Source organism: Lolium perenne, chromosome 5, assembly GCF_019359855.2.
Source record: "Lolium perenne isolate Kyuss_39 chromosome 5, Kyuss_2.0, whole genome shotgun sequence".
In the NCBI taxonomy this organism is placed as follows: domain Eukaryota; kingdom Viridiplantae; phylum Streptophyta; class Magnoliopsida; order Poales; family Poaceae; genus Lolium; species Lolium perenne.
Genome location: NC_067248.2, coordinates 128,968,992 through 128,980,881, shown reverse-complemented (window position 1 = coordinate 128,980,881; position 11,890 = coordinate 128,968,992). Strand labels below are relative to the sequence as shown.

Genomic DNA, 11,890 nt, shown 5'->3' with positions numbered 1-11,890 from the left:
GCCCATGGTAAGCAAGCTTGGTGCAGATAGGAAATGGTCTTGAATAAACAAACCAATATCCGAAGAAGACCGGCTTTAAAGGAAAGGAAACCGGAAAACAACTCAATCAACATGCAGGACCTTCGTCTTGGCTTCGAATGACTGTACTTTCACCGCTGAGGTACGGGACTCTGTGCTGGCTTGTAAGACCTTGCCATGCCACCTGCCGCTACGACGATCAAACGGGACTTTGACGGTTGGTGGCTTGATTATATCGCCACTCTTCCGAAAGAGAAGAAGTGGGTCGCTAGTGGGGTGATCGCATACATCATCTGGGTGTGTGGAAACAGTGAAAAAAGAGGGTCTTCACCAATTGGCTCTACCATCGTTGGATGTCGCACGCATGGTGCACATTGAGATATGCAAAGGGCTCTTGCCTTCACAGATGATCCAGAAACCGTGTGGCTTAGCCGCTTTGCCTTTTTTTCCTTTTTCGCTTTTGTGTCTTTTATGGGCACACTCTTCTCCTATGATTTTCCTATAAATAATCTTGCTTCCATCTAATCAAATTCATTTTACCATACAAAAGAAATCAACGCGCAGGACAACCGGGTGACCAGAATGGCACCAAACGCAGAAATGGTAGGCAACCAGGATACTATCAGTTATTACGGAAAAAAAGAAGAAAAAAAGGAGGTTCGGTCATCCCGATCTATAGTTCCGAGATGCGATCTACAATAGAAGAAGAGATCCTAAACGGTTGTCTAATTTATAGTCCCGATCATCCCGAACTATAGATCATCCCTATCTATAGTTCCGAGATGCCATGACAACTCACAATTGAAAGAAAACAAATCTTAAACAGTTATCTATGATTGCTGAAATCTAAAACTTTAGTATAGGTTATAATTTTCAGCACGGTGTGCAGGCAAATGCATGAATCAAAAGTGACGCCGACTAACTAAGTGCTCGATGCATTGTCCTCTACACTAGGGCGCCTACGGTACGCAACAGGGAACCTGTGTACACGCCTCCTACAGCATGGCCAACTCTTGTTGCTGCCCCATCCGTGAATGTTTCCGTAAGTGGATCGTACACCCGCGGTACCCCGCAGTATTTGGGGTGATATTTCCAGATCCAAATGACGATCTTGCCGTCTTCCAGCACATGCAATGGCTTTCCGAAGGACTCGTAGACATATATAGCGGTTGGCAGGGTGATGGTATATCGCTTGGTCCAAAGAGGTTTGTGGGGGTCCATGAAAAACCACAACTCTACTACGCGGGTACTGCGGCCAGGCTTATTGATAGACGCCACCAGATGACCATTCACCTCGACCAAGTTGACGTAGAATTCGTGGCTCGGCTCGTCTTGCGGTACCATTGGGCTCCGGATGGAAGCTGGCCACCATGCCTCCGCCTCGAGGTCGAACGCGACGATCCAATCGTGAAATCCATCTACCATGGCTTTGGGGAACATCGTCAAAAAGTAGGCGACCCCCCTAACGACGGCCACTTTCCCGCCTCTGCTCAATTCGACCATGGCTGGAGGGCTTCCTCTCTCCCTCCACCCCCACCCATGGTCGCCTCCGAGGGTGACGACAAGGCAGACCTGCTTGCCACCCGTCACGCCGACGGTCAGGGCCTTGTACTTTCCCGCGGCGGCGGACCAGCCGACTACGTACATTGTCGTCTGCGTCGCTGCCCGAATAGGTCGAGGGGGCAAGAAAGAGGTGACGCCGGTGGCCGGGTCGAGCACGCGGTGGTGCCCATCATCGCCTAGGAGGCACACCAGGTCGCGGTGCGTCCACATAATGTCCGTTGGGCACTGCTGCGCGCTTTTTAACCGCTTGACGACGTTCCCGGATATGTCCATGATCTTGACGTCCTTGTAGGTGTCTTCCATGGCCACGACAATGAGCGGGCCTGGGTGGCGGGCCGCGTGGGCGGCGATGAAGGTCGGGTCGCAGAGGAGGGACCGCCACGAGGGGCAGACCGCGCGGAAGCGGCAGAGCGGCTTGGCCGGGACGCGCAGCAGAATCTCGTACAGAACATCCGCGGGCTGGACCGGCTCATCGTCGGCAATATCAGCGGCGACGGGGGTCTCCATCATAGATTGATTCCAGAATTGGTTTCTACTAGGTAGGTCTTATCTATCCGGATATCTAAAGGTATGATTGCTGCACCCCCATGGGGCACTCCCAGGCTATCCACGATATGCCACTCGGCGTACAAGGGCTGGGCGAGCGCCTCGCTTCTTCTTCAGCGATTGGGCCACCTGTCGCTGCAAGATTGGCTAAGCTAAAGAAGAAAAAGAAAAGAATCAGAAGGAGAGGGGAAAAGGAAAAGGTACCACGAGCCAAACCCTATCCGCCTCCGGCCTTCTCCTCTTCTCCCCTCGCGCCGCCATCCCAGCCGCCACCCTGCGAGCCTCTTATCCCCACGGCGAGCCTCTCCTCCCCATCGTGCGAGAGCCTTCCGTTTTGCCGGCGGCGCTTAGGTTCGCCTGCAGCGGCTCGATTGGAAGCGCGGGTTGGCATGTCCGCGAGATGGACTGGGGAAGAAGGTCGTGGGGCCATGGTGTGGTGGCTAGTGGCGAGGACAGGGGCGGCCGGCGAGCTGCGAGGGGGTGGCGGTGTCTGGGGAGGAACCAGCAGCCTCTTCGTCTCCTAGGCCTCTGCCTCGATGTCGTCTTCTCCACCAGATCTTCGTCCAGGACATGGTGGTGGTGGATCCAACCCGACCAGGGGTCCTCATGTTGTCTTCTCCACCGGATCCAACAAATTGCTACTGGGAAAGTCGGAGCCAGATCCGCAGGTTCCCATATCTTTTCCTTCCTCCAAAATTTCCAGCGTTGCCAAACATATGTAGAACTACTACAGCTGGTATTTGCTTCTTCTTTGTCCTCACTCACCAATCTATATCTCTACGTGTGTAGATTTTTCGTGAGATTTTCCTCCTGCTGCTGTTGATTGATTTGGAAGCTTACTTTACTTCAGATAGAAGATCGATCTACAGTAGGAACTTGGGAGATTCAATTTGGTCAACGTGAAGGTAGCTTCTTCATTCCTGTTTGTATGCATTTTGTTCATCTTTATTAATCCTTGTCCAGCTCATTGTAAATATATGTGCATGTTTTTTTTTTGGACAACTGAGTCAGTGAAATATATAGTTAAATAGTTGGTGATATTTATTGTGGTAACCACTCAAAACCTCTCTATGAAGTTAGATTTGAGCATTTTCGAGTGATTGTTGTTACATAACGACCATCTTAGTTAACCATGTTAGACTTACAATCTGATTTTTTTTCATGTATATTATTTGACAAAGAAAATAGACCTAGAACGTTTGGGGCAGAGTTGATTTTCCTCGTCTCATGAAATCGTCAAAAAATAATACCTTTTGTTTAACTCTTCAATTGGCTATATAATGATATGCCAACTATCCAAATTTGGTAGAAAATGTGTGGTTCTAATTTATAGCCCTATGATCAAATTCCAGAGCGTTAGTGATGACTCATCGGATGTGATTGGCTGTGTCCACTTGGGTAGCAGTATGAGGAGTGAGGTGTGCAGTTCCTCCTAGGGGTTCAACCCAGAGAACATCCGCTGCAACAGGCACGACGAGCCTGATGGATAGGGCTCATTGGCAGATGATTTCGCCGGTGGGGTGGTTGCCCATCCTGGTGCCGAGAATGCTCTACACATCCTCTCCTGAATCTTTCATCATGCTGACGGTTGAAGCAGCAAAGGTGACGATTCTGCTGCCAGTAGAAGCAGGCTAGCGTTGCTGGTTTGGTCGGAGATGACAGGGGCACGAGCAGGAGGGGTGAGTGGTCATGGCCAGCGTTCGGCCACTGTCGGAGCAGGCGAAGGTGGAGCAAGGGTGGAAGTTGCAGCACTGCATGAAGTGAACTCTAAATGTATTTGCTGACGAAATAATTCCTTTTTATGTGAGTACTTTGCAAATGTTTATGCACGACCTGGAATAATACCTACTGCAGGCTATTGTGTGTCATCGGTCTTCTCATGCCCACCAGAATAGAAAGCTTAATGTTATCGTATAAACACAAGTTCCTCCATGTTGGAAGTTGCATCAGGAAGGATAACAGGTTTGCTAATTTTCATCCTCTTTTGTACATTGATGGTCTGCTGCAACTTTAATCATTATTTGGGTGCATTCCAGATTTGCTACGAACTTTGTTAACGGTTAAAAAAAAAAGCAGAAAGTTCATGGCTACTAAACTTGCTTCATGAAGAATAGCAGGTTTGCTACTAATTCTGGTCAGGTGCGTCGCAGGTTTGTTACAAATGTTGATTTTTTAATACATTGCAGGTTTGCTACCAAATTTCGGAAAAGAATTAACCCCCTTTTGAATTACCATCCGTAGAGGTAATACCTCAAGCTAGGGGATTCAGAGAACACCTAATATATTTGTGGACCAGTACTTGTTCTGGTGATACTTTTCAGTAACCCTTTCATAGTAGCTTTTATGCTTTTCTAAATATGTGCGGACATCTAAAGCATCTGTGTTTTATATATTTCTTAGTTGCAATCGTGCATCACCATATTTCATTACCACAGTAATCAGTTTGTTGTTTAATTTTAGCTACATAAATATATGTTATATATCTGGCCTAGGTTCGCAGATTTATAAATTTAGAATCTTTTTGTTGTATTCATTCTCTTATCTTCTTCCAGGTTTGCCTGGAAAATAGTCTATGGTACTTTTATGTCTCCAAGGAGGCTGGGTCTGATCTGTTGTTACCCAAGCTTGCCAAGAAGGTTTCAGAGAGGTGAGGTATTTGACCTAGATATCTGATTATATATCTTTATACGGTCCCCAACCAGTAGCAATGCAAGTTTTGTGTTTGCATTTTTTCAATATTCTCATAGAGCTATGGTTTTATCTGTACCTAGATATGGGCAACCTATCTGATAAGTTATGCTTTGAGTATGGCAGTGCCCCATGTTTCTATCTTAAAATCTTCTAAATTCTCTAATCGTGTTCCTTTTAGCATTCCTGGTATGTCGCTAGCTTTGTAGATATTTTTTTGCTGCATGTATGCATTGTCATGTGCCTTTTCCAAACATGTATTGGAACGCAGTAGATTGATTCCAGTGACATTTCACGGTGCATATTGTCTTTTTTGTGCCTTGCAGTCTGTTCCTACATTAGTTTGCACTTGATCCGCAGGTTAAGAGGACAATCCCAAAGAACTATTGTGCATGTCCAGTCAATGACATTCTATTAGCGTGATCCATATTTGGTATTCTGGCAGTGCGATGGATTATATTAGCCAGCAGTGGTGAATGAGAAACCGTGGCAGAGGATGCCGCTTGGCCTCCGCGGCAGCCGTATGCGTGGACTCTTATGCTTTGTATGAACTGCAGCAACATAGCCTGCAGCTAGCACACTCTGGATTGCCATGATGGATCGCAACAGCTACCGCACTTGGTTTGCTCATTTGAATTTGTAGGCTGGTGTTGGTTCTCATATCAATCATGGCAAGTTTGCTCACCAAACCAAATAAGCGCACTAATGAAAATTTGAAATATCCATTGAGATTACTTCATATGAATTTTTTAGGCTGGTGTTGGGCCTGGTATTATAGTTTACCCTTTATACAATATTGTGGGGGGGGGGGGGGGGGGTTCATTTAGTTTCTCCTTTTTCTATATAAACAATGCAGCCACTTTGAACCTCTGGTTTTATACGAGCCATTAGGTTTGATGAATTAGTCATATTTTGATTATTCTTACTAAATCAACTAGAAGAGAAGGAGCTCCCAATGTTGCAAGAAATACCAAGCATGAGATACCTGACATGTCATTGCTCAATATAAAGCGGCTCCACAATATCCCTTTTGTCGTTCGTATTCCTAGACTAACAACCATTGTACAATTGTTCTGCCGCTTCTAGAAATGGTGATGGAACCATGGCGTCACATTGTATCTATATCGTTTGTGCTTTACAGGTTGCTACTATTGTATTTCAGCCCATCTGTTACCTTGAAACTGACATTTTTAAATTTATGGTCTTCACTTACTGAAAATCAGTACCACCGATTTGAAATCATTTGACACGCGTATTTGGATGCATGTACAGAGAACTCAATTTGGCAAATAGGCAGATCTTCTATTTTATGACTCCATTCTTATTATCTTTCTAATTGTTTTTTAACTGATCTACGCTCCTCTTCTTTGACGTGGTTCCATTTTGTAGGTTCTGATAAATATGTCTGCTTACTGAGTGATACTGAATCTTGAATTTTCAAGTTTGGTGGTTGGGATTTTAAAATATCATGTGGGTGTTTAGCAGTGATCTATGCCTTGAATCCATAAAGTGTATTGTTTGGAAATTAAAGAAATTGTGGATACTCCCATATTTTATTAATTTCCATTCAATTATTTATTGTATTCTTGCAGATTGGGCTAGAATTAATAATCTATCACCAAACCTGATTCTGGAGCATATTTGTTGCTAGCAGGACCAAAACATGATTCAAATAGAACTGTAAACTAACTTACAGATAACCTCTTTTATTTGGGAATAGTTCTCTCACAAATTTCTTCATCGCTTTGGCAACTCAAGCTATAAGTGCATAGTCATTTACTCGATGAAAGAAATTTAGCTCTTCCTTTCAGATTCTTCTATGCTTTCCCACTAATTATGTTATGCCGTACATCATGGTACTTCTGTTAGTCCTTCTAGGACCAAATCTACCTTACATTATTTACAAGTGTCTGTTAACTAATATCGTGTACCACTGCGCCCAGTCTCTAAATTATAATCAGATCCAAATGCATTGTTTCTTGTTACCGTTCTTATGCCCCTGTTTTTTACTGCTCTGGTTTCTAATCTGATTCTGTGTGCATTGCACACCTAAGAATGCAGGCGTGCAAACATTATGATTTCATTGGTTTTACCCCATTAGGAGTTCTTGATTTGGCAAAAATACTGTTTGGTCCCCTCCCTTGTGTTCATGTGACCAGATACATTATCCATCGAACAGAAACATCAAAGATGTCTATGATTCATCCATGCATAGAGCTCAGTTCCAGGATTCGTCTCCTCCTGGTTTGATCTGGAGAGGTAATTTTTAAAAAATGGGGATCTGGGGAGGTAATTGCTTGCATACTATGTACATTTTCTCATGCTTATTTGTAATAAATCTGCTTATTTCTTAAAGTTTGGTTAATTGTCATGCCAGCTTGGTTCAACTGTAATTGATGATCCAAAGGAACCACTAGCATCATCTACCACAGCTTCAACAGATAAGAGGTAACAAGGTTGGGTGAGATAGAAGATATCGTGAGAAAGATGATGAATATTATTGCGTCACTCTTCACCTTCAACGGTGACCTCGCTGGACTCAGGTGCATCTACTATTCTCTTATATGCATTGTTTGTTGAAGCAATTTCAAATATGGATCACTTCCTTGGTGTACCCGTGTCTAAATTTTAGTTGTCTATTGGGAGCAGGAACCCCAGTATTTTTTCATGGCAGATTCTTCGATTCTTTGTTCGTGAGGTGATATTTTGTAAGTAAGACACTCAGCCCTTTGTTTTCTTACTCGCTGTTAGGTTTGGTCAATTTTCGCGGTAATGGCTCAAAAATAGATATTGAAATTGTTATCTTTACCGTCTGTTTTGTTTGAACTTCACGTCTTATAGGGTTTCACCATGGGGGCAGGCAGTGAGAAAAATCAACGGCTCGGCTCAGTTGGTAGATGAATCCGATATAAAGTAATCTTTTTATGCAATTATATGTTTTGATGTATGTTTTTATCTTTGAGCAGTCTAGAAATTTATTTATATTCTGTGGAGGCAAGATTTTCTTTTGATATTCTCACTTGCACAGCTGATCGAAAGTCATGGTCTCACATGTTTGTCTATCAGCCATGGTGAACCCGATTCGATCATCTGACTTTTTTATGCAACTTTGTTGCCTGTAGGATCGTGTTGTTAAACTCTGACTAAATTTATGTAGATTGTACCTATAAATTCCATCAGCTATGTTATGTAATAGACTTAGGAGTTAGGACAGTATTAGTATTAGGTGAACAATACATCTTATAATCCATCTATGTTGGAATCTATGCTACAACATTAAACCTATACGCCCTCCATCAGACGTGTTCACAAGATTGTGTCAGATAATCTAACTCCAAAATGCAGTTACCTATACATTTAGGATCTTTATCACTAATCATAATCAACTTCTATGAATTTTTATCTTCTTTATACAAAAGCAGCATGAATTCGACAGGATCATGCGCCAAGCAAGGCGCACCCTAAATTGTTTGGAGAGTGGGTATATGCAAGGTATCTTCTGAGTTAGGTTGTTGATTCAATAGTTGCCCCTTTTGCTTTGTTTCTTACTCTTTTTGTTTTCTTCTGTGTTCCTTTTCTCCAGGTTTACATGGCAATCCTTCCATGGTTTCGATGTGTATGGTTTGTCTGATGCTTGCGTTTTATGGATGATGTTGATTCCCTGGAGGGTCTGCAGGCTTTGTGGTCTTAGAATCCTCTGATGTCGGCTTATTCGTTAGATCATCATTTGGCGGAACTGTCTTCCTATGTTGTCCATGATTCTGAGTTCCCTGCTAGCACTCATTCTATATTTGCTGCTTCTGATGTACTTTTGTTGACTAATACTCTGAATGATAGCTGCTGAGGATTTGAGCGGTTGTGTGTTTTGTGTGTACAAATTCTATGGAGTTCTTGCAAGTGTAATGATTTGATCTAAACATGTCAGTTTCACTTAATGGAAATACCACCTACTAAGTTTATTGCTTGATATATGTGCTGATGCCGTTACTGTCTGATAGTGGTGTGTAAGCCTCTATGCATAATTTGATTTGGGATAGACTACCACTAACTATAGGATGGTGTTCTGTATTTTGCCAGTCAATGTGTTAGAGAAAATCTACTTTGTTTCTCTTCTCTATACGGTGCGTCGACAGACAGTTGTAGTCGATCAATCTATCCAAGACTATCCTCTCTACTTCATGCCTTTATATTACTTACTGGTCTAGAAAATTCACATATCAACGTGTTTGTAAAATTTGTTCTACCTGCAATTCATTAGCTCTTTTTATCTACCGGCCAGCTAAAATGAAACTTATTTACTATAGTAATAACGAGGAAGAGAATTGCTCTGATGTTCACATTTAATTCTAAATTCCAGCATAAACTACTTCACAGCAGGGACATACCAATTACTACCAGCTTAGTCTGCGTTTGGTGGAGGTGGAGCTGTTCTGTCCATCACCCCACTGCAATTTCCGCCTCTCACCTCCTAACGTAAACACCTCATGCTCCACATCTCGCACTCTGATCTCTCCTTCCCATGCTGGACCCCTCTGGCCCACTCTGACGATGAGTCGGAGCCGCAGGTTCACCTCGCGCCCTCTCTGACACGCAGCTGTAGCTAGACACGCTGAGCTCCCCTTTGGCCTCCTACCCGATGACGAGCTGGAGTCGAAGGTCCCCTCCGACCTCCTCTCAGACGACCAGTTGGACCCACTCCGCTTCAACAAGCCGGCAATACTTGCCTCAACCACCATGAACAAGGCCACCAACGGAGTAGTCCTCGCCCGCCCTCCCAGTACCAATAAAAAGGAGATCCTCATCCTCTCCTCCAACGACGAGGATAACTATGTGGGAAAATGAAGGCTCAGAAGTCCGAACAGTAAAGCCCATCAGCCATGTTCATCAGTAGTAATAAAAATATAGATCAGAGTTTGTGTCCTTTGTTCGTGTAACATCGCCGTTTTGCTCTGCCCAGATGAAATATACAATGATGCTACCGACATTATCAACTCTGAAACTTAATGTACAAAATATGTCTGCTACCACCACTAATTTTGTTACTGTCCTCCCTTATATGTCCTCCGTTATATTATCCATCATATTTTACACTTAGCAGACAACTTCTACTGCTGCATCAATCGAGGAACAATACACAGGATGAACAGACTCGTGGCATCTCAGCGTCCTTACTGATGTTATACAAAATAAATATCGGAACACGTTTCACGGGGTCGTGCACCAAGGCGCACATCTAAATCTAGTATATACTAAAAAGGCAAAGGAACAAGGGAAAGAGGGGCTAGGTGCTTTCAAAAAAAAAAAAAAAAAAAGAGGGGCTAGGTTGCATGGTTGGCCGTCAGGCAGTCAATGTCCCGGTCAACCTCAGCGGACCGAACGTGAGACCGTACTGAAACAATATTTTTGACCCCAACAGTCATATTTTAGTTCTACCTTTATCTATAAAATAGATAAATAGATGTCACAAGTTCATCTAAATTTAAATTTATCTAGAAACTCTTTAGTGTATAGATATGTCTGAATTTAAACGAACATCTGATATTTTTTTATGGATCATGTTGGGCATCCCCCGGGGGATCTGATTTCCTAGCCCCCGGGTCGCCATCCGTCGGATCGGCCATCTTGGACGGCCAGATCTGCTTTTACTGAATGTAGCAAAAAAAAAAAAAACACCACCGGCACAAAAAAAAACCCGCTTTTGCTACATTGTAGTAAAAAATGGTTCAGTCACAAAATCAAATAAAAAAGCTAAGCTCGCCGGAGACTCGCGGGAGACCTCACCAGAGAGCTCGTAGCAAAAGAATTATGCTATTGTAGCAAAAAAAGTGCTAATGTAGCAAAATCCAATATCATCGGAAAAATTGACGAAGACCTCACCGGAGACCCTCGCCGGAGACCTCGTAGCAAAATTCCTATCTAAAGTAGTAAAACAACAAAACAATTATAGCAAAATAAAAAAGCATCACAACATTTTTTACAAAGGTCTCTAGCGAGGTCATTGCTATTGTATCAAAACAGACCTCGTAGCAAAATTTCTATACTAAAGGTGGCAACGCCTAGAAACGTCGGACATCTAAGGTAGCAAAAATCCACAGCACTGCCAGACGCCCAAGGTAGCAACGCTGGCCTCCGCTGATAGCAACAACAGGCGCCAAAGGTAGCACTCTCGACTGTGGTTGGTAGCATCACCATATGCCGCCCAAGATAGCACCCCCTTTGCCAGCAGCAGCTTCCTAGCGGAGCCCCGCCTTGTGCCCCTGCGCTCCTGAACGGCTAGCGCTGCTCGCGGCCACGACCTCTGCTGACGGGGAGAGGTGAGTGGGAGTGGATCTGGGGATGGCGGCGTGGTGGTGTGGACGGCGCGGTAGGGGAGCTCGCACGTGCTCTAGAGATGTGCGGGATGCGGACCTCATAGCGCCATAGCCGCACATCGTGGCGGCGCGCGACGGCGTCCGGAGCATGGATGCAGCACGACAGCGGGAGTGGCTGGGCTGTGGGGGCGCGGAGGCGCGTGGGTGTGGCGTCGCGGCCCGAGCTCGTGCCGAAGGCTCCCTGGCTGGCAACGGGGAGAGGAGGACCTCGGGGCGCCATGTCCGCACCTCGTGGCGGCGCGCGACGACAGCCAGAGCATGACTGGGGCACGGTGGAGGGAATGGCTGGGGTGCGGTGGCTCGTGGTTGGGGCGCTGCTGCCCGAACTCGTGCGGAGGCTACCTGGCTGGCCTCCTTTGCTCGGTCTCGGCCGCCTCCATTGCCAGGGAGAAGATAAGGTAGGGAAAAAGGAGAGAGAGGAGACGTCATGCTGTTTGGTGGGTCCCCTAGAGACGTGTCGCACGATGGAGGATGGAGGAGGTTCACATGATGCTCCGCATCAGACGACGCTCGACCCGGGGGTTGCGTTGCTCGCAGCCCCCGGGGGAATCCAATCATTTTCCTTTTTTTATAGATGGAGCAAGCAGTAGGTTTTTCTATATAAAAAAGGGCCTTCTTGCCTAATACTTTTAGAGTTTTTAGCATGACATTAACATTTTCATGATGAATCGGCCGATCTATTGATAAACCTAAAGCATAATATA

The 11,890-nt window shown here is 44.8% G+C and overlaps 2 protein-coding genes across 20 annotated transcripts; one reads left to right on the top strand and one right to left on the bottom strand.

Moving 5' to 3' along the window:
• Positions 1 to 963: 963 nt before the first annotated feature.
• Positions 964 to 2,088, bottom strand: LOC127319719 (putative F-box protein At1g47765). The gene has a single exon (XM_051349690.1). It carries the CDS (start codon positions 2,086 to 2,088, stop codon positions 964 to 966), a length of 1,125 nt encoding a protein of 374 aa, XP_051205650.1.
• Positions 2,089 to 2,304: 216 nt separating this feature from the next.
• Positions 2,305 to 8,784, top strand: LOC127319716 (uncharacterized). Of its 19 annotated transcripts, none has more exons than XR_011744989.1 (11): positions 2,305 to 2,863; positions 2,978 to 3,032; positions 3,480 to 3,900; positions 3,982 to 4,089; positions 4,164 to 4,774; positions 5,176 to 7,104; positions 7,193 to 7,358; positions 7,465 to 7,523; positions 7,657 to 7,728; positions 8,252 to 8,307; positions 8,399 to 8,784. XR_011744989.1 is itself a non-coding variant. In XM_071819980.1 (11 exons), exons 7-11 carry the CDS (start codon positions 7,303 to 7,305, stop codon positions 8,464 to 8,466), a joined length of 315 nt encoding a protein of 104 aa, XP_071676081.1. In that variant the 5' UTR covers positions 2,305 to 2,863; positions 2,978 to 3,032; positions 3,480 to 3,900; positions 3,982 to 4,089; positions 4,164 to 4,774; positions 5,176 to 7,074; positions 7,193 to 7,302; the 3' UTR covers positions 8,467 to 8,784. The 19 variants fall into 19 exon arrangements, 4 of the variants coding, with proteins under 4 accessions (XP_071676081.1, XP_071676079.1, XP_071676078.1 ...); XR_011744988.1 differs by having other exon boundaries at positions 8,238 to 8,307; XR_011744987.1 differs by having other exon boundaries at positions 8,235 to 8,307.
• The last annotated feature ends 3,106 nt before the right edge of the window (positions 8,785 to 11,890 follow it).